This window comes from Thalia democratica, chromosome 7, assembly GCF_965202585.1.
Source record: "Thalia democratica chromosome 7, ktThaDemo2.hap1.1, whole genome shotgun sequence".
Classification (NCBI taxonomy): domain Eukaryota; kingdom Metazoa; phylum Chordata; class Thaliacea; order Salpida; family Salpidae; genus Thalia; species Thalia democratica.
Window position 1 is genome coordinate 57,205,398 of NC_139171.1, and position 23,120 is coordinate 57,228,517.

Consider the following 23,120-nt stretch of genomic DNA (forward strand, 5'->3'; position numbering starts at 1 on the left):
TTGAGGTGTTTACAAAACACGTGTTCTCAAAACAACCTGATTTTGCTGAGCGCAAAATTTTCAACTCGATAATTTTTACGCGACTCGAACAAAACATGTCTCACTTTGCTTTGTAAAAATTATTTTTTTTTAACAACCTACAAGCAGTATCTTTTTGAAGCCATAACATTATTGTAGTGCTTAAAGATAAAAACATTACAAAAGTTTAAAGTGCTGCAAAAATTTTTAAGTTTAAAAGATCTGTAAAAAGTTGTCACGCTTGAGCACACAACGCACCTGTCCGTGGGAGAGGAAGAACTTGAAGTTGGGGCGCATCTTCTCGTGCAGCGTGGGCTGCATCAGCTGCGACCGCTCCCCGTACCTCTCCAGCAGGTCGAAGTCGTGCATTCTGTTCATCTTCTTCCCCCTCCCGCCCTCCTTCTCCTTCAGCGAGCTGCTCCTGTTGCTGCTGCCGGTGTCCGCCTTGCTCCTGTTGTCGTCGACCAGCGGCTGGTACTTGAGCTCCTCCTGCGATTTCTTGCGCTTGAACCCGTGGAACGACTGGAAGCGTCCTGAACAGAAAAGTCTAAAAGTTTTCGCGCCAATTGATGAAGCGTTTTTTGTTAGTGATTTCACGCTTGAGTAAGCATGACACTGCATGTTTACCAAGCCTGGTCCTGAGTGTTTCAAAAGAAGTTTTTATTGCACAGCGTTGGAGTGTTGGAGATTTAGTTAGTTTTTGCATTTGTGAACAATCAAGTTAAAGATAAATGAATGTTGATCATAATGCGTTGCTACAATTAAGCAGTTCCTGTGTAAACTTAAATAAACAGTATCTAAAAATTAAAAATATCTAATAGATTTTGTGCAAAATTTTTTTTGATTTGTTGACTCCTTATGCGGTTTTAAAACAAAATAAAACAGGATTAACAGTTTGCTTTTATTATTGATATATACGTTGTTATTTTAAAATATATTCTTTTATTACTGTATCAAACGTGTTTTACAAACCAAATTTCGTTTTTAATTTTTTAGAATTTAACTTTATTTGGAACCGTCCAATTGTTGGAGAAAAAGTTTTTGTAATTATTTTAGAATACTGAAAACTCATATAAATTATGTTTAAGATAATAAATTTAATTAAACAGTATAAACTGTATAAATGTCTAATTTTGTGCAATGTTTCTGTGGAGTTTGTTTATTTTAATATTTTGTTTTTGCATGTTTAATCAACTATACTCAAGTGTTTGAATTGTATACTAAAATTTATCACCTTCTTATAGTTATTAAATATAACTTTTAAACTTTATAATTTACTGTTATGTTTCATAAATTTTATGACAAATTTTAAACGATTTTATAAATTTCATATCAAAGTGTCTTTTCTTTTTGTGAGTTGTTAAATTAAAGTTTTTAAAATTATAACTTTTGTGTTGCACTTTTAAAGTTATAACACAACTTCTTTTTTTAAGGAAGTAAACAATATTAAAAATAAGTAAACTTACATTCAATACTTATGTACGCCTGTTAGAATTCATTTTAATTTGAGATCTTTAAATAGCATGATTAATAATCGGCCATATGTTGTCTTGTATAAATTATTTGATGCTTACATCTAAATTTAAAGCTAAATTATTTCAGCAATGTCATTAAAAGGTGGTTTAGAATTTTAGGCTCGAAATTACGAGAAACAGCCTAAAAACTCAAGTATTGTTCGAAGACCTGAAATAAGGCTAAATCGATGTTTTGTTGGCAACAACACACCTGACGACATATTTAAATTGATATCGATTATTTTAAAGATTCATAAGGCATTTGGTGTTGCCTAAGTGTGAATATTGCACACATGTTTCTGAAAAATTCTACTTCCGTTGTATTTTCATATCAAGTCTTTTGTTTTCTTCTGGCGACATGTGCGTGGCATGTTGCCATCAACTTTGGCGAACTTGGCGGATAGATCAGAGGCTACTGTGTCAGCAGAGAAAACAATAAGACTCAATAGATACAATTAAGCAACTCGGCTTGCTTTTAAATAAGAACGTTTTAATTGTTTATCTATCAAAAAAGTGTTTATTCACAAACATTTTTTTTTGTTTAAAAAAAATATATTTTCACTTAAAAAGTTCTTTGGAACCTAGAAGGTTTTTATTAGAACTTTCTGTTGAAAAACTTCAAATAAACAAAAAAATGTTTAACTTTTGTTTTTTTAGTATGAACACTTCAAATGGTAAAACTTTTATTTATAAAACAGTAACCGCTGTGGCGACTGGTAAAATAAATAAACTCGATAAAACACAAAACACAAATTGTTTTTTTTTGTCAATTGGTATTGTTTAAAAATGCTTTTCTATCAGAAAAGTGTTTATTTGCAAAAAGTCAATACTTTTTTTCAAACAAGTTTATAAAGACTTCTCAAGAGAGAGTATACTTCAATTTCAAATCTCTCTATTTCTTTGTAAAAACACTCATAAAACAGTAAAAAAAACTCACAAAGGTACTCACCAAACAAACATTTTATTTTTGGTTACCTAAACACAATAACAGTTTTAGAGGCTCTGAAAAAACCACAACAAGAACAGCTTATAAAATAGCAAAACAATTTTCAAATTTTTATTTAAGATAAAACTTTTAAAAACAATAAAACACTCACTTGAAAAGTTCAAAAGTTTTATTTAAAAAACACTTATAAAACCAAACACAATAACAGTTTAGAGATTTTCAACAAACCTAAACCACAATAAGAACAGAGAGAAATAGCAAAACAATTACTTCAAATCTTTTATTCAAAAAAAAACCTTTAAAAAAAAAACTCACTCGAAAGGTTCTTCGGGACGTGGAAGGTGCTCATGGCGGCCACCTTGAAGTCCTGGTTCCTGCAGAACGTCGCCAGGGACTTCTTCCTCAACGCCTCCAGAAAGTACTGGTCGTCGGGGTTGGCCGATGACGTCACCGCGTGCTCGTCGTTGTGGAAACGGGGCTCGCCCATCCTGGCCTCCAGCATTTTCGGGTCGAGGTAGGAGGAGGCGTCCTGCGGGGCCCCGCAGCATTGGGGCTGCGTGCACCTCCCCACCATGCACGTGCCCCCGGGGAATACCTCTTTGTGAAAAAAAAAGTTTTTTTTCTTTTAGCTCGCATACCATTTATAAAATTTTAGTATCAAAGTTATTTTTCTTATAGTAAAAAGTTCAAATCGTAAATTGTTATTTTTGAGTTAAACCTCTTTGTATTAGAAAAAAAACTTTTATTACTTTTCACAAATTGTTTTAGTATTTTTAGTTTGCGTATATTTTTACAGAATATTAAAAAAAAAAAATTACACATGATAAAAAGCTTAATGTAATGTTTATCATTGAAAAAACTTTTGTTTATGAGTGTTGCTTTTTTTTTGTTTTTAGCTCGCATACTATTTATAGAATTTTAACATGAAAATGTTTTTTTTTATAGTAAAAAGTTTAAATCGTAGATTTCGGTTTTTAAGCTAAAAATTAAGAGGTTTTTAGATAGGTTGCGATTTTTAAAAGGAAATTAAAATTCAAGGTATAAAATATGAAAAAGGCTGCTGAAAATATCATTTGTAAGTTTTTATATTTTTGAGCGCTTTATGTTTTAAAATATTGCGACGTGATTTTTATATGTTATCATAAAAATATACACAATAAAATTTTGTTATCTAATTTATGTTAATTATCATTCAACATCACTAACATTTATAAACAAAACTTGCAGTAAAATTTTAAAGATGAAATAATAATTATACAAAAGCTTGAAGCTATAAAACTATAGCGGCAAAACAAAATATAAAAATATAACGACTTAAAATGTGTCAGAAGCTGTGATAAAGTCGTATTAGCAATAAAAAATACTTGAGAGGTAATATTCGTTTTTAAACAACATTAAATAAAAAAGTCTACTTTTAACACCTTAAAACTTCAAAATACTTTCAAAGATTATAATAAGCTAATACTGTTATTATCAAAAAAAACTAGTTTCTCCATTTGTTTTTACTACAAGTATTGCTTTGAAAGTACATTTAAATCATACTTGTCAAAATCTATGTAACTTTTTCGTCGTAATTTACAAAAAAAAGGTGCAAAAAATGTTAGTTTATAAAGAACAATTTAAAAACTGGTAACCTGTTGCTTATAAATAAAAACTCTTTAACTTATTTAAATTTTGTTAAGTACTACTAAAACATATTAGTTTAGTAAAATATTAAATTTTTTAAAGTATAAAATTTAAGATTAAGATTCTATTTGAATAAGATTTATTTAAGCACTGAAGAGGTCTTTGACCGAAACTTAGTTTGTAAAATAAATTTTTGAAAGAATAAATATATGTATAAAATTTATGAAAAATATAAATTTCTCGAAATAAAATTCAAAAATACGAGGTTTGTGGTTGAAAAGCAAAATGTCGTTTGTTTTATAGGTATAATTGATTTCAAGGTGCAATAAAGCAATTCAACACCAGTTCAATAAAAACATAAAATATTTCAGCTGCTTTGATTTTATTTTTTATAACACGAAACGCTTCACAGAAGAAAAGGATAAATCTTGCTGAAATTAAATATTAAACAGCGCTTTTTATTTTTTCTTGCGCAATCGCTTTTGAATTTTGCTTGATGTTGAAAATCACGAGCAACATCAATAACACGAGACTGTGAAATCACAATGGCATAAATCAAGATGCAAAAATAAAAAATACTCACGTAAGTTGTCGTTCACTTTGAACAGTCCGACCCTGCCCGCCTGCGACGATGCTGAAAAGTTTGAATGTTGAACATGAGTCGAAAAATCAATACAGTCAGCGCTGGCATCGATTTTTTCGCAGCGAAATATCAAATAATTTAAGCTGTGCTGTATGCATATTTATTTTTTAATTAATTTTAAAATATGTGCGTCATTTAAGTTTATTTGAAACTGCTTTATAAAGTTTAATAAACATATTTATAAAAAGTTAAGCTATGTAAAAGTCCATGTTTGAAAGTATCCTGTTACTTTAAAATATTAATATTATTATTTATTTATTAATATTTAGAATTAACAACCTGCATCGATGTTTTACATTTTGACGTATTCTATCAGTTAAATAGCTGTTTTAATTAAATGACAATTAAATGTACACTCTTGGTCTTTAAATTACATCATTAGCTTGAATAATTTTTAACGTTTTTCATTAGAATCAATCTTCAGTTAGTTTGAAGCAAATATAAATCAAACTAAAAGTACCCAAAATGTATTTGCAAACCAGTTTATTTTTGAAATATTTAATAAAGTTCAGTGATAGTAAAATGCCATCATAAAATAATAAATCTTTTCTAACCTTTTGCTTGGTTTTTAAAAAGTTAAATGTTAAAAGCTATTTTTGTTCTAAATTAATACCTTGTGTAAACAAAATTGTTTTAAGCTAAAAGTAATTTTACTTTATAAACATTTATATATTCACGTTTAAGTTGAAACTTTAAAAATATAAAGTACTAGAACTTATACTTTTATCTTTTATAAAACTGTTTAAGCCAGCTTTTAATTTTATCTACTAAAAATTTATTGAAAAAACTCAAGAAAATATTTAAAGATAGAAACTTTTTTTTATGTAAATAGTTTTTTAAACTCTAAGCATAAATAATAACATACCAAGAACAACATTTTGTTTTTTTATTTGCATTAAATTGCTAAAACATACAGTTTGTTTTTAATTTAAATACAAATAAAACAGTAGTAGAAAAATCTATTTTTTCACTGTAGACTAAACAGAAGTGTACTAGTATTCTCACATTAGTGCTAATAATTTGTAGAAAACTCTGTTATGTATTATTTTAATCTGATGTTTAACTACACTCAATAGTTTATACAATTTTATAAATTTTGCACGTTAAGTAAGAGCACTTTGTGAGTTTAAGAAAAGTTTATTTGCAAAACTTAAAAACTAAAAGTAAAACTTAAGTTTTGACTTCCGCTTTTTTCATTATTTAAACTTTTTTAGATAAACAGTATATAAATTGAAATTTTTATTTTAAGATAAAAATATCAGATTAAAAAAAATGCTAATTTCAAAACATTGGTTTTTTGTGGAAGTTTGTTTTTAGTATTTAAATAAAATTATTTTATGATTTTTGTCTTCTACTTAAAAAATTTATCAAAATCTATCTGCCTTTGTTGAAATTGATTTTTTTTTTTAATAATTTGTTAAACAGTAATTGTTCTTTAAAAAGTTTAATTTTCACTTACTTTTGAACGAAGCTGGGTAAATTATATCTATCTGATTTGTAATTTGCACCAGAGGTTTTTTGTACTTGAATTGATCCATGTTTTTATTTTCTTATTAATTCTTATTTAAAATTCTATTCAGCTTGTGCACTTTCTTTGTCGATTGATCAAAAACAACACTTTCAAAAATAACTTTAATAAACATGCAAAAACAATTTACTCTACGTAATCACTAGACCTGCTATAAATCATCATAGTTATTAATAACTTTTTCTCCAGTTTTTCTTTAAACTAATATCTTACTTTTTATGTAATTGCTTTTTTATGTAAGTTGATTACATGAATCATATGCTCAGATTAGATTATTCGATATAAAATAGATTAGGTTTCAAGATAAATACCTGACAAAATGAAATAAAATTTTAAAATTATCTCAAAAAATTAAACTTAAAGATGAAAAAGAAAGATACTTTTCTATTTTTGAATCTAAAACTATTTTCTTAACTATATTTTAATTATCCTTAATACATTACCTTAATGAGAAAAGTATGAAAATACGTACATTTTATTTTTAACTTTAATAAAAAGATTAAAGTTTTCTCTATTTTAAAGCTTTTTTTTTTCTGGTCTACTTATTCATTACAGAAATTATGCTAATATATATGAAACTTTTAGAAAACAGTATTTTTTTTCTAAATAATAAACTGTTTTTCAAACAACTTCAGATTTAACTACAATGTTTATTTTTTGTACAACAACCTAACTGTTGTTAGCTTTTTATAATCTTTTCTAGCTTATGAGTACAAAAAGATACAACGACTAATCTTACCTACTTAATATGTTCGAGGCTTTTGTTAAAGTATTTAAAATTGACAGAATTTAGAAAATAAGCTTTTATTAAAACAAATATTTAAAAGTTAATTGTTAAATAACTTTTTTACATAGGGCTCTAATTGCTTACAATAAACAAATATACAAGTATTATAATCTCTAAGATACTTTTAGCGAACACGAAAATGTTGAAACATATTTATTAAGAAACCTGACACTGCAGAAAAAATCTAATATTTTAAAAAGTTTTAACATGCACTTTTTACAAAAAAAATCTTTAAACTAAAAATAAAATATCTGTTTCGAGTACTATAGACTAAAACTTTTAGTTTATCTTCATAGACATTCTTACTGGAAATATAAAAACAAAAGAAGTTTTCAAACTTCTTTCAGTGCACCTTTGATTTTCTTTTGCTTACTTTGATGGTAAACCTAGCAAAGTATGCTAGAAGAACTACAAAACGCGATATAGAAGAAAAAAGCAAAACGTAATATCAACTGAGGCCAAATGCATTTTGTTTGGTATAAGATGTTTCTCGGTATGAATAATTAAAACAGCTCTTCTCTCTCGCAAAAGATTTAAATTGCTTTTGCTGAAAATCTGTATGAGCGCCCAACAGCTTGGTTGAAACATTTTAGCGCGCGAACGCGTTTCTGACTGATGATTTTTAAAAGAGTATTGATTTGCAGCCCTAAACTTTATGCGTTGAGACAATAATGGGTTTGGGATGCAGCGATACGAATGAAATGCTGCTAGTGAAATTTTAAAGCAAAAGTTGACTCTCTAAGTTTAAGCAGCGATTTTTTTAAGTTCGTTAGAATAAACAAAGCTACTAAAAGACTTTTTACCACTGTTCTTTAGTGTTGTTTGTGTTGTTAAATTCTGTTAGGAGTAATTAAATAACATGTTTTAAACAGAACTCCAACTGTTTAATCCTTGACAAAACGTTTACATTTAAATAACAATCAAAAACAGTAAAGCAAATCTTTTATTCATTGTTTTATTATTTCTAATTAGTAAACATAAGTTGCAAAAGATTATTGCTAAGCTTGTGTTACAAAGTAAAGGCTACTCTAAAAGTTTTATCAAACAAAAACATCTGTTGAAAAAAAATTAACAAACCAAAAACTTTCAATTTACTTACATTGACATTAAAGTTTATACAGTTCATTAAAGTTTTAAATAACTAAATGTAAAACGACTTAAAAACATGAAACTAATAACTTTATACTAGTTTTAATAAAACAAACACTTAATTGCTTTCTAAAATCAAAAACTAACACACTTGATATTTCTGTTTCATTAACGTGATAATAATTTATTACTATGCGCTTATGAGAAAAGCTTATTACACTATTATTAGCTGTGTGTGAACTAAAATTGCTGTAAAATTCAATAAACTGTAAAACTTTTAGACTGCTTCCTTTTTTATATACTTAAATCGATAACTGTTTCAACAACTAATTATTTTTTAAACTATTTTTTACGAACATGTTATACTAGTGTTTTTGAAATTACAATTTCCATGTTTCTATAGCAATGTATAAAGTGTCTATTTTATTGTTAGTATAATTTTGTATGAAAAGTATAATTTTGTTAAACTTTGATTATGTCAATGTTATTAATTTTTGTTTAATAAAGTCAAGCTTTTTTTTTAAGATTTAATAATAATAAACTTGTTTAATTGACATAAAATAATATTAAAATAAAATACAAGTTTTTGATTTAAAATTTTGAGTATATTTAAATCAAAAATATTAAACTAATTTTATATGAGCATTTATTTACATATGACCTGTTTTTTTTTTTTGGTTATGGTTTAGCAAGTAGGTTTAGAACAGATTTGATTTTTTACTAAACCAACTAAGTGTTGAAAGAAATGCATAAAGTTTTTTATGTTTTAAAGTATTTACTTTTTTTTGAAGATGAAAAAATATTTAAACAAAGACTGTAAAACTTTTGGAAATACTTTTCGAGGATAAACTAAGTTCACGGTCTACTTAATAGTCAATAATGTTTGTTTGTTTTTTAATAAAATATGTGACGTTAGCAGAGGTACAAAAACAGATAACTTTATTCAAATTACTTAACAAAATACTAAACCATCAAAAGTGGAAGAAGTATTACCAAGAGAACATTTTAATTTGACCTTACTGTTTTGAACATCAAAATTGAAGAGCATATTTTAGCACTCTTTAAATGAAAATAAAAAAGTTCTATACAACTTAAATAGTTTATTTTAGTTAGTTATATAACAAGATACACCAAAAAAATAGTCATATGCTTCTTAATTTTCAGGATAATTATATAACAACGAACTGAATTCAGGATTCAGTACTTAAGAAAGCCTTGGTTGTTTTTTGAAGTTTTTCAATCAATTTAACTTTTACAAAAGTATTAAAACAAAGTAATAAAGTTTTTCATATTTGCTAGTTTTTAACCTTAAGTAATCTTTATAAATTAAGTAAAATAAAACAGTTTAACAATTTTATACCAACTTTAAATACAGCTGCTTTATATAAATGAATGTTAATATCTTATACGTTTTTCATACAACAAGAAATATACTAATTTAACACTTTCTTTAGATTAGAACTTATTGAAGTAATGAGTATAACATTTTAGTTGTTGATTTACTAAGTTAATTAAAGTCCTTTACATTTTCTAATTAATGAAAATTTAAAAACTTATGCTTCACTAAACATAAATACCCGTTAATACTCATAAAAATATTTAAAAACTTAAAGTAGATTAAAATATTAAACAATTACTTTTACCAGTTATTCAGTTTATCATATAAAGCAATTCTTATAATTCTTTAACCTAATAAAGCTTGCTACTACTTCGTTCTAATCAGTTTCCTTTTTATGTTCAATATTTTATAAAAATATTTTCAGTCAATCTAAGTTGCTTAGTCGAAAAAGTTAGAGATCAACATTTTTAGAGTAACTGTAGTTTACCGATATATTAATAAACATATGTGCGTATAGCTAATATTTAACACAAAAATTATTTGCTGATATTTTCTTTTTAAAGTTTTTTAGCTGAGACAATAGTTGTTGTTGTTTGTTTATTTTATAACAATAGATTAAAATTACTTATTAAAACAGTTGTTGGTTTTTTACTACTTCTTTCTTTATGTGCGTACATGTACAATTATCTTGAAGTATATAAGATGATATCATCAACTTTGACATCTTAAAAACGTATGAAATGAGTTTCAATAAAAATATCTTTAATTTTTTTTTTTGTTTTGTTCTTCAAACTTCAAACTCGAAAATCAATATTAGATTAGAGTCTTGTTCTGTTTATGTAAAATTCATAAAAAAACTAGCATATAAATAAAACTTTTGTACAAAGCTAAAAAGAGACACCTAAACGTAAGGTAACTGTTTAAAATTATTTTCGCAAAATAAACAGATTTATAAAGCAGCTTCAAATACATGGTAACTCTTCTAAGTTGAGTTTATTTCAAACTCAGTTTATAGTTTAATTAAAGAGGGCTAGATAAAATTTCTGCCATAAATCATGTTATTTTATTACGAAAGCACTTCATAAAATATTTAAATGTATAAAGTAGCTTCAAATACACGTTAACTCTGCTCAGTTGAGTTTATTTAAACTCAGTTTGTAGTTTATTAAAAACGGCTACATAAAACAAACAAAAACATGTTATTTTGTTATGAAAAAACTCTAATCGAACATGCGTCAGAATGAATTTTCTTTCCATGAAAATATTTTCAAAAAAAGTTTTAAAACATCTTATACAAGCTAAAAACACATTCACTAAGCCAAACCACTAAACTCGACTAGTTCAAGTTCTAATAAAACCATGCAGTCTTTCGCACTATACTTTATACTTATTTCTTCTACTTATTTGCAATATAAAACTGCTATTGTCAAGAGCTTGAATAAAAACCATGACAAATGCTACATCGAGAACTGAGTATGTCCCGCAATTATTGATTATGTGACCGTGATGTTTTACGAAGTTTAATAAAATAATTTTTTAGATCTTCTTTTGTATATGTTAGTCGACGAATCTGTGGAGTTAGCCTTATTCAAGAAATATGAATAGCATAAAACGAAAATATATTTTCTTTAAATTTTTAGAAGTGTTTGAATCTGATGATTGACAAAAAGTTTCTATGAAACTTGATTCTCTACTGCAAATTTAATTTCTTTCATTATTACGTGATATCAGAAGATTTGCAAACTTCACGCTTGTTATAGGATACGGTTAAGCTTTTTTCTGTTTATAAACCATATGAGTTAAGTAGTTTCAAAAACCGAAAGAGTTTTATCACTTAAAAGTTTATTACTCTAAAACTTAAAGTTAAAACAAGTAAGGTTTTAGCCAATCAGAAGCGACCTTAAAACTGCAGCCGATGAATTTAACTTTTGATTAAAAAAACTTTTGATTCAAATGTCTTCCAAGGGAAATTTTGAATTCAGTTTTTTTATATTTAATTTAATTATCAAAGTTTATTTTGAATTATTATTAAAGATTTTTTTTATACTTAAGCACGTAAGAAATATTGTCTTATTTTGTTAATTAAACAAAGAAGAAATTTACAGTCTGCGATGTACTTTTTAGCTAAAAACATACACTTTAAAATAATAAAAAAGTTTTTGTAGTACTTTCAATAGAGCTGTGAATAAAATAATTATCAATTAGTAGTTTCTACTAGTTTTTAACAATGTTTTGTTTTCATTATAACATAAATAGTCATGAGTCAACAAAAAAATAAAACACTGCTATCATAGTCTGCAAAGAAGGAAAAGGTATATTTTTATTAAACCAGTTATAGAAGTGTTTGAATCTGGTGATTGACAAAAGTTCCTATGAAACTTGATTCTTTACTGCGAATATCATTTTTTTATTATTACGCGTTAACTTCAGAAGACTTGCTAACTTTACGCTTGTTATAAAGTTAAAATTTTGTTTTTCTGTTTATAATCTATATAAACTTATGAAGCTTTAAAAAAATATTTTATCGAAAACCTTTGATTTAAAAGCCTTCTCAAGTAATTTTTAAAATTTGTTTTTTTAATGAAAATTTATTTTAGTAGTTACTTAGCAATTCACAACTAAATTTAGGGTCGGCTGCAGTTGTAAGGTTTTGGTATCGTTTATATTCACAACTTTATGCAACAGAGGTAAAGTGATATTACAGCAGAATATTAAGAACATCTATAGTAAAATGCCCTTACCCTTTACCCAAGTTACCCAAATACATAAAAATATATCAATAAAAAAAATTTAATTTAAAACAAAAACAAGTATAATGTTACCCAATCAAAAGCCACCTTTCAACTGCAGCAGTAGCTTAAAATTACAGTTTCACGTTTGTGTAACGAAAAAAAATAGTTGACTTGTTTTAACCGAAATAATGTATATTTTATTGAAAATTTGTAGGTTTTTAATGTATAAAAGATAAGTCTTGCACTATGAATAAAGTAATTCTCCGCTTATTTTGGTTGGAAATAAAACAGTAATTAATCTTTGAATGAAATTCAAACAAACATTGAAAATAAAAATGTAAAAAACTTGTCTATTTCATCAAGCATATTTAGTTGAAAAAACTTTTTAAGTTATAAGAAAAATGTAACTTATTAATGATTTCAACAACAAAGTTTGAAACAAATATAAAATTTCACTATTTTTTGTATTTGAATTTGTTGTTAAGTACTATCATGTCTACTTCTTATATTCTAAGTATAAAAACTTTGTGCTTTAATTTTGTCAAAAGTTTCTGGATACTTAAAGTAATTTTCACTAAAACTTTACAAAAACAAGCAAATAATTATTAAAAAGTTATTTATGAATTTTAAATAAACAACCTTACAATAAACACAGTAAATTAAATAGTTTCAATAATCCATGTTTAAATGTATTGTTGAAAATACTTTTTATAGTGTTTTGTATACGTTTCAAATCTTTTCTTTTTATCAATTAAGATTTCAAGCTGTTTATTTCAAATTAGTAGATATTATATCAATTTAATTATAAAAAACCAAAGTTTACTTTGTGTTTTACTAAAAAAAAAGTTTTTGCTTGTGGACTTATGCTTAAACTTTAATTAGGGTTGTTTTTACTTTAATATTTTTTAGTTAATAATCTTCATAATTTCTTTACTTTACGTATTTAAAGTCATAAAGTTATTAATGTTATATTGCTTCTTTATTAAAATTAGTGTATATTTGTACTAAGTTACTATTTTATGTTAAAGTCAAGGTTAATAAGTAAATATAAACCATCAGTTTTGTATAAAGTAAGAAAGTTATAATCGTAAACTGAGCTACTTTTTCAAATTTTTTATCACTAGCACAAATGTGTGTTTAAAAAATTTTCAAACTATTTAATCTCAAACGATTGTTTTTACTATTTTTGTGATTACTTAAACAGTTTAAAAAGTAACAATTATTTTATTTTTAAGCTCAATTCAGAAAGAATTAATCTACAATGGTTAAGCTGTTTTTTTAATTATTTTCTTATGACTCATAATTACATAAAGTGTACTCATACGTGATGTAAATGACGTGTAATGACGTCACATTGCACTGTTTAGATTTTGTTTATGGTATGTTCATTTTCGCACATTCAAAAAAGTTTTGCTGCATGCATGGTAGCATGCAATTTTGTTTTTTTATCATAGTACTTGTAATGTTTCGGCTATTTGTTTACATATATTTTTACGTTCACAGATGCAATAAAAAACTTTGCTATACAGGTTGCATGTAAATCGCTTTATACTTTGTTTGCATTTTTTATGTTAACCAAACAAATCCTATGCTTTATTGTACTGATTTTCGTGAAAATAAACAAGTAAATAATAAACACACGTTAACAGCTTATGCAGAATGTTGTGCAATCTATTTCCACAGCTATTGAAACTGAAAAGTTTTAGTGTTTAAAATGATAACTAACCGTAAAAAATTCCAGAAAAAAAAGCGTATAAAACATTAGGCGTCGTAGACAGAGCAGTAGAATGCTGTTATAAGCTTTGTGTGCGATCTCTTAGTAGTAATAGTGCCAAACAAGTTCAAGTGCTCGTATATGCCGCATGCTGGCATTGCTAGCTGTTATTTGCAGTTGAGCTATTTTGTTTTCATTGTTAAAGTGGTAAGGAATTCGTTTCAAGTTATTTATAAGTTAAGTTGAAGTTTACAGGTATATCGTGCTTCTTTGTTAAAGCTTTTTTTTTATTAGTTTATTTTGATTTATTTTAAAAAGTAGTGGTTAAGTAAAATTTTATTTTCATTTTTACACCAATTTAAGTAAAGTATATATTGTTGGAATTTTTACTACAAAAGTACACAGTTTAAAAAATTAAATATAAAATAGATTTTCAGTACCATAAAGGGCTTAATTTAGTTTAACTTGTACTAAACTTGTTTGTTTTTTATTATAGAAGTTTTAGATATTTGTTTGTAGTAAACTTGAAAAGATGGAAATGACAAATAAAAAGAAAGATGTTAAAAAAATAGACAAAAAGCTTCTACCTATCAAGTTTTTATACTTTGCTTTTGACGCAGGTTTGTTAAGCTAAATTATTTATAAACACTAACTTTCTTATTTTAGTTATCATTTAAACTTAACAACTTTAACAGTTTTTTACTCTTCACTTTAAACAAAGTTGTAAACTCAAATTTTTTAAAACGTTTAAAGTAGCATCTTAAAAAATAGAAATACAACTGCTTGTAAATTACTGTTTGTTTTTAAATTAGAATTTATGTTATAAACTGAAGTAAGAACAAACATAAAAGTTTCTAACGTAATTTATAATATTCAAAATTATTTGTAGCCGTAATGTTTTACTAAAATAATGTTCTATACATTTACTAAACGAATTTTGTTTTACTTAAAATAATAACTTTTGAATTAGCTTAAAAAAATCATAGCCATCAACAAAGACAAAATAAATTGTATTAATATAAGTCTAACAACTATCTTATTTTAGCTTTGTTTTATGTATACATGGTAACAATGAGAATATTCAACAATAATTTTTGTTATGTTTAAACAAGTTTAGACTTGTTAAGTGTCTAAACCATGTTTTTATAAAATTGAAAACACTGTTTTACCATTGAAATTTAAAAGTACTACAATTTTTTTTACGTAGAAAAAGGTTGCTTTTTCAGTTCTGAAAAATGGTTCTTAAGTATTAAAAGCTCTTTAAATGTTACTCTTTAAATTAAATCAAAATAAAACTTAACTTTAACAGAGTAGGTTAAAAAAAAAAGTAAAACAGGTTAGAATAACGTTAATTAATTAAATCATATTATCAATATTTAAGAAAGCCTATTTCACCAAAACAAAAACAGATTTAAAAAGTGAGTTAAGTTCTTTTTTAGTAAGCTTTGTAAAGACAACAAAAAAAAAACACACTATGGTAAAAATTGGTACCTGTTATCAATGCAATACTTTGAACATAATATCCGGAACACGTTCAAAATCCACCCGATCAAAATCCACCCAGTCAAGTTCGAGAACCGCTTACCGATCGAGGGTAAGGGTTAGGGGTAACATTGATAGTGAAAAATAAGTAAAGAATTAGTAAAAAGTGCAAAAAATATTGAAATAAATCAATAAAGAAAGTATAAAAAAATCAGGTAGATTTTGAACGCGGATGGATTTTGATGGCATACCGTAATAATCAACTTATTTGAACCAAATTTTAAATTACCACCATATAGGTTCGCACGGAATGCTGGTGTACAGGTCCATCTATTACAAGCACCTGGGCCTGACATCGTACGAGGTTGGGATCATATTCCTGGTGGAGTGCGTGTTCTCCTCGCTGATGGTGCCCGTGGTCGGCATGCTGGCGGACAAGATCAGGAAGCCCAGGCTGGTCATATCCACCATAATCACGATCGGCATCGTTTCGGTCCTGGCCCAGTTTTTCATACCGTACGCGAGCGTTTCCGGAGACAAGTATCGTCCGTACGAAATATGTTAGTTTTTTTTTAAAGTTAGTCTTAAGTGTAAATGGTGCTAAACGTAAGAACTTCTTGGAATGTTTTGATCACAATGAAAAATCTAAAACTTAAATGGTAAAACTTTTAAGATGTTTTAACTTAACTTGTATAGCTCACATTTATTTTTACTAAAGGCTGTTTTCAAACACATCTGTGGAAAGAGTTAAAATTTTTGAGGAAATTATAAATTAAGTTAGCTTATAAAAACTAAACACCTTATAACATATATGATTGTTGTTTTTTTAGTTATATAAAACTCAAAACTATAAAAGCGTCAAAATATCAACTAATTAGACTTGCGAATTATTTATAAATCTAATTAGACTTGAAAACGTTCTAAATAGTAATTTTTTTTTGCATTGTTTTCATTGATTTTAAAATTTTTTTTACAATTTTCTTACATATAATAGTTTTATTTAATACTTCTTAGGTGCCGAAGGACTTGACAACACCACAAGCGGTTTCGCTCTCAAATTCAACGAAACATTCACCTGCTTCACCGCAAACTCCTCACATGCGAACACAATCCAAATATATTCAGAGATAAAAACCGTCACCGACTCTTCCTTCACGCTAGAACAAACACATGACGTCACCAACGCGTCGTGCGTCGCCGCGACCTGTGACGTCACCAGCAACAAAGTCTCTTTCTCCTCGACCTTCTGGCTGGCCACGCTCATGGTGGTCGTTTCCTCGCTGGGGCACCGCGGCGGGGAGAGCACCATCAACTCCTCCGTGCTGCAGCACCTGGGAGGGGCAGAGCAGAAGAAGAAGTTCGGCCGGCAGATGATGTGGGCGGCGCTGGGAGGAGCCGCCATGATAGGAAGCGTCGGTTGCTTGAAAGGTGAGAGTTTCTTGTTAGGGGAATTTATTTTTATGGTGTTGGCAGCGTTGGGAGGGGCGGCCATGATAAGGAGCGTCGGTTGCCTTAAAGGTGAGAGTTTCTTGTTAGGGGAATTTATTTTTATGATGTGGGCCGCGTTAGGAGGAGCGGCCATTGTAGGCAGTGTCGGTTGCTTGAAAGGTGAGAGTTTCTTGTTGGGGGAATTTATTTCTTATGGTGTGGGCCGCGTTGGGAGGGGCGGCCAAAAAGTTTTATAGAGTTTTAAAGTAACAAAAGCGTTTTGTTGCATTAAGCTCATTTACTTTGCGTTGCGACATTATAACTTCTGTGTAGATAGTTAATTTGTAATTATTTTAAAATGGTTGGAAGCTTTGTTGTGTTGGATGTGTGAAAGGTAATATTTCTGAATAAGATGTTTTCATTTTTAAAAGCAAAATATTTTTGTTCAAAAGTTTTAATTTTTTGTATTACAATAATTTAAATAACTTTTTTATACGATAAATGAAATGGTAGTATATAGTAATGTATGTTTAATGTTGCAATACCATAAGTAACTTTTCTATACAAAAAATGAAACAATTATATAAAATCGTGTTTGTTAAGCACATAGCTTATGTAAAACTAACGTTTGGTGGTTTTTGTGGTTTTGGATTAATATTAAAAAATTGCGTTTAGCTTCGACAAAACTCATAACTTTTACTGTTTTCGTTAAAACGCTTTTTACGATTTATCTTTGGTTTGGCGGCTAAAATTGCCATCGTTGGATGTCCAACTATAGTACTTTTTTTTGAGGAGATTATATGTTGCTTGGAACACAATTTACAATTCACATAAGTTGTTTTTTTGTTGCAACATAGTGAGTAATTAACTTGTAAAGTGATTAAATTATGACAAAAGTCAAACAAGCAGGCAGCTAGCGAGAGCAAAGTTTCAACTGTTGTTTATTTGGTTTCTGTGGTTTTTATACAAACCATAAAATGAAATTTACATCAATGTTGCAACAGTCATTGCAAATTTTGTGTCTACCAAGTTATTGAATTTTTGTTTGCTTTTATTTGTATGCTTTTAAATAAATCACAATTTATCTTAGCATAAAACTACTAAAAATACAAGAATAAAATTACGTTTCCTACAAAATAAATTCATAATATTTCTTACATGCGTCAGCTTTTGAATAATTGATTAGCTTATCAAAAATACATACTTGACTGTAATTGCTACTAATCCTAGAAAAAAAAAATATTGCTTGTTTCTTTTTTATGTCTTCTTACGAACATTCTTTTCAATCAATGTCAAACGCAAACTAAGCAAAATCGAACTTAACAGTACGTTTATCAATAAATAATAACTAATATTTTATATTCTAAAAAACGTAGAATGCACAAGCTTAAAGACTTCGCTGTGGTTTTTCATTAAGTAACGAATTTAATCTAATCCTACAGATATTGCGCTTTAATTTTTTCTTTCCGTTTGTTTTAATTTTTTTTTTATCAACCAGGTGTAAATACTAGTACGATCGTTTAGCTACAATGTTTCGATTTAAAACCAAAAAAAAAAAATTTTTGAACATAATTATTATTAGAACAGTATAGATTACTAAAGTATGACTAAAAATATGTCTGTATATGTAAGCAAACTAATGCAATGACTTTACCTTATTGTTTGTTAACCAATGTTGAAAACAAACCTTTTCAGAAAAGTTTAAAAAACAACTTAAACAAATCTTAAAGTATTTTATAACGAAATTTATTACTGATATGTGTTAAAACACAACTGTACACTTTATAAACTCAAAAGGTTTTACATGATTCTAGAAATTATTAGCTAAAGTTTTTTTCCTCAGACTTCGTGGAAAGGATGCGGGAACAATCCGACAAGCTGATGTTCCTCCCCATGTTCCTGTGCAACGGGTTCTTCTGGGTTCTGGCTGTTGCTACGGTGCTGCACATCCCTTTCAAGCACGGAAAAACAACCAGCATACTTCTGTCCGATATCAAAGTTTGTTCGGTTGTATTTTTAAAACTTTTTATTGAAAGTAATTGTATGATACTTACTTTTTCTAGTTTTACTACTATTAAAAACTAGTCAAAATGAAAAAACATGTTAATTGATTTAAGCATTGAAAAACAAGCAGCATACTTCTGTCTGATATCAAAGTTTGTTCGATTGTTTGATTTGAGTAAAAATTTTTTAAAATTAACTTTAAAAACAATTGTAAATAATTTATTATATTATTATATATACTGCTTTCTGGTACTTTTACTACTAAAAGCAACTAGTTAGTGTAAAACATGAAATTATATAAATACCAGTGTCATCTACCAAAAAATGGTGTTAGAGTTTGCTCGTTTGTTAGATATTCGTCAAAGTTTCAGTATTTTTTTTTTGAAGCAACTATTAGAATTTTATGATACTTATTTATTGTAGTTTTAATACTATAAACCGATAGTTAATGCAAAATTAATTATTTTTTTTTAAATACCAGTGTTATTACTAATTATGATATTAATTAACAAAACTAAAAAGATAAGAAAAAAAATTATAATTTGATATAAAACATTTTTGTATGACATTAAATAATAGTTTTTTATCAACATTAAATCAAAAATTCAGAATCTTATGTTTAAAAAAATACTTTAAACACATTAAAAAGTTTTTCTACAAAATAACATTTAAAAAAATAAAATTCTTCAAAAGAAAAAAAAATACTTCGAACTTTAACACACAAAAGCTTTCTTATTGTTCGTTTTCAAGTTAAATATTACCAAATTCATTATACTATTGCAAAAAATGGGTCGCAAACAAATTTAAGTAAACTTTGCTTGAAAGTTAAATCAAATTTTTATTAACTTTGAAATATAAGAAAAACTATTTATTAAGTATTTGTTTTTAAATCTAAGTAAAAAAAATCCATTATTTCACACCATGCTTTAAGGTTATGTTTTTTATAAAAACCTAAAACTCAAAAAACAGCTATCTATAACAGAATTTTATATGGGTGTAAATATATTCAACTACTAAGCTGTATTAATCGTGAAAATTTAAGTTAACACAATAAGTAGCTGTTGTGCTTATTTGAGAAATACTAATACAACTTTGCAACTCTATTGATTAAAACTTCCACTTTATCGAAATCAACGTTTAAGCAAAGCTCAATTACAACTTTCCACATCAATTAAGTTTTTTTTTAGTTTATTTTAAGTTTCAAACAGAAGCTAGTGTTTAGTTTACAAGCAAAAACTTAGACTTTAAGCTTTCTTTAAGCAAATCGAAAATACTATACTAAATTGTATCGAGTAACACTGATAGAACGTTGCAACTTTGATAATTAAAGCTTTAAGGCTTATAAATTGACTTTTAATGAAGCTAAAGCACCTATAATCAATAAAATTTTTAAATAATTTTTTCGGGGCACAAACTTAAATAAATTATCGACAAATACATTGCATCGTTTTATTAATTAAAAATTATTTTTCAAAACACACTTATCAACTACTGCTGTGTTGAGCTAACCTATAAAATGTAATATCAACATATACAAAAGCTAGACAACTACACACGCTTATACATGTTAACATTATATTTAAAGGGTGAGTTCAACACAGCAGTAGTCAATAAGTGTGTTTTGTAAAATATTCTCTACTTAATAAAACAACGCAATGAATTTGTCGATATTTTTAAACAAAACTTTTTGTAAAACCTCAACTTCTCGCGTAGAAAGTGATGTGGACATTCTTCGTGCACCAGGTCCTAGGATGAAATATTTTGAGCGCTTTTTTTTTGTCGTTTAATAAAAAATTATAATCAATAAAATATTTGTAAAACCTCAACTTCTCGCAGAAAGTCATGTGGGCGTACGGTAATAATGGAATATCTAGCTTTTATAGACGTTAACATTATATTTTGTTGTTGATTAGTGTGTTTTTAAAATTGTTTTCTACTTAATAAAACAATGCAATGAGTTTGAAGACATTTTTTATTTAAAAAGTTCTTTAAACATTTTATTGAATATAGATGCCTTAGCTTCATTTGACGCCAATTCATAAAACCTCGAAGCTTTAATCATCAGAGTTGCAACGTTCTATCAGTATTACTCGTTGTAGTTTAGTATTTTCGATTAGCTTTAAGAAGGCTTGAAGTTTAAATTTTTCCTTATAAAGATGCACCCTAACCTACAATCAATAAAATTTCTATATAAACTTCTCGCGCAGCAAGTCATGTGGAACGCGCGAAGTGCCGCCCTGCTCATAGTGCTGTGGGCGTACGGCGTGGACCAGGCCATGCTGGCCAACTACCTGTTCTGGTACGCGGAGAGCAAGCTGCGGGCGTCGGGGACCGTCCTGGGCGTCAGCGTCCTCGCGGGAACGGTGGTCGCCCTGCCCGTGTTCGCGTTCAACAGCAGGGTGATCAGGAAGCTGGGCTGTGACGTCATAATAAGCCTCACCATGGTCAGCTTTGCAGTGAGTTTGAGAATTGACTTATTTTTTCGTTTACGAAAGTACATAATAAATACAAAAATTTTCAAATTTGTTACAATTTATAAAAATAATTTACGTCTAAAAAACTTCTGACATTTTTAAGCCGTTTAGTCTGCTATTGAAGTATGTGTTATTATGTTATTTTTTATAAACTTGCATTAATTTAGCACTTTTTTCAAGTTTATTTTATTTTCTATAAAAACTATACTGTTTCCTTCCAAAGTTTTTAAAGTAAACAAAAAAAATCTTTAATATTTCAGGTAAGGTTTTTCCTGTACACGATCATAAGCCAATCGTGGATGCTCATTCCGATGGAAATAATATTTCGTCCAATCAGCTACGCCCTGGCTTGGACCACGATTTGCATAAAAGCTTCCAACATTTCGCCCAAAGGTCTCGAAGCCACCACCATGGCCATCGTGTACACGACGACGAAAGTTATCGGTAAATTAATTACTATCTAAAGAAAAATAAATTACTAACAATACTAACGAAATAGCAACTTTTATATAAATAAGTCAAGTTTAAATATTTTTATATAGATAAAAGTTAATGATTATGTCGTTAGCTGTTACTTTTTCGTAAATCAATAAAGAAATAATCGTTAAACTTTAGAAAAATTAAACAGAAAATAGAAAATAGTTATTTTATAGATCAATCTTCCTTAAATAAAAAAGTGCGAAGAAAGCTTCCTTTATTTAAAAAATGAAAATTTTGTTTCAGGTTCAGGAACTGGTGCAGCGATAAGCGGCAAAATATTTCTGGACTACGGCGGGGATTTTCTTTTCCACTCGATGGCGCTGATGAGCTTGGTGGCGGGGATTTCCTACCAGTGCTTCATACTGGTTGCAAACAAAACTAAAAAGAAAAATGTGAACAATAACGACCCGGTGAGTTTTACATTTTGTTTCTATTTTTGAAGTTGAAGAAATATGAGTTGCTTACAAAATGAGTGTTTCATTTCTCAAAAGTTTTTATGAAATCGACGCAATGCACTTTAGTTTAGATTTAATTTTGTTTGTTTTTATAGGTAATTTCTGTTGTATAAAGTGGCTTCTTTTCAAACACTAAATTTTATAATAAGTTTCAATAAAGCTACTTATAATTGTTTTAGTTTTAAATTTTTCAAAGTGTATAAATTTCATTACTGCACTTATATTGTTTTAGTTGACGGTGTTTTTAACTCATTAAAATAAAAAAATAACTAACTAATATTATTTTAATTAACAGGTCGAAGAGAAAAACACAAAACCACTGATATAAAACGAAAGAACTTTTGTTTTTATTACAACAATCATATCCATTAATAACACAGTTGTTCTGTATGTACGATCTGTTTTAATTTCTATTATAAATGTACATGGAAAATAATTAAATTAAGAATTACGACGTTTTTAAAAAATTTAAAAATTTCTTTATTTTTTATCAAAAATTAAATGCAGCATATTTTATATTTACATACGGAAGTAATTTTCGAAAAAAAAGCCATTATTGAACAGTTAATAGACCTAATTTTTTTAAAATTTAATTTAAATACTACTTTTTTATATCTGCATTGCTTTTTATAAAACTTTTTAATGTTCTTCTACACACTCGTGCAATTCGCAATAATCTTTGTTTGTTTTACGCGTTTTATTCTAAAATAAAGCAAACAAGAAAACTGAATAAACGTAAAAAATCTGAAAAAGTTTTACGAGTTTAACTGCATCACAATGCAGCTAAACGAGAATAATAAACAAAATTAATGATTAGAAAAAAAAAACAAAAGTTTAAAATGAAATGCTTGTGGACTTTAG

General features: G+C 27.5%; 1 protein-coding gene across 1 annotated transcript; it reads left to right on the forward strand.

Moving 5' to 3' along the window:
• The first annotated feature begins 14,468 nt into the window (after positions 1–14,468).
• On the forward strand, positions 14,469–22,759 carry LOC145841654 (major facilitator superfamily domain-containing protein 6-like). Its single transcript, XM_082949006.1, has 8 exons — positions 14,469–14,556; positions 15,718–15,978; positions 16,433–16,846; positions 18,690–18,844; positions 21,058–21,306; positions 21,585–21,768; positions 22,048–22,214; positions 22,555–22,759. The coding sequence occupies exons 1-8, from the start codon at positions 14,469–14,471 to the stop codon at positions 22,585–22,587; spliced, it is 1,551 nt and encodes a 516-aa protein (XP_082805132.1). The 3' UTR covers positions 22,588–22,759.
• The last annotated feature ends 361 nt before the right edge of the window (positions 22,760–23,120 follow it).

What these genes read in the sequence shown, in the direction of transcription:
- LOC145841654 (XM_082949006.1), top strand. Translation starts at nt 14,469, where the DNA reads ATGGAAATGACAAATAAAAAGAAAGATGTTAAAAAAATAGACAAAAAG. An exon ending in ATACTTTGCTTTTGACGCAG is followed by an intron (nt 14,557 to 15,717) that starts GTTTGTTAAGCT and finishes ACCACCATATAG; the next exon opens with GTTCGCACGGAATGCTGGTG. An exon ending in CACGACGACGAAAGTTATCG is followed by an intron (nt 21,769 to 22,047) that starts GTAAATTAATTA and finishes ATTTTGTTTCAG; the next exon opens with GTTCAGGAACTGGTGCAGCG.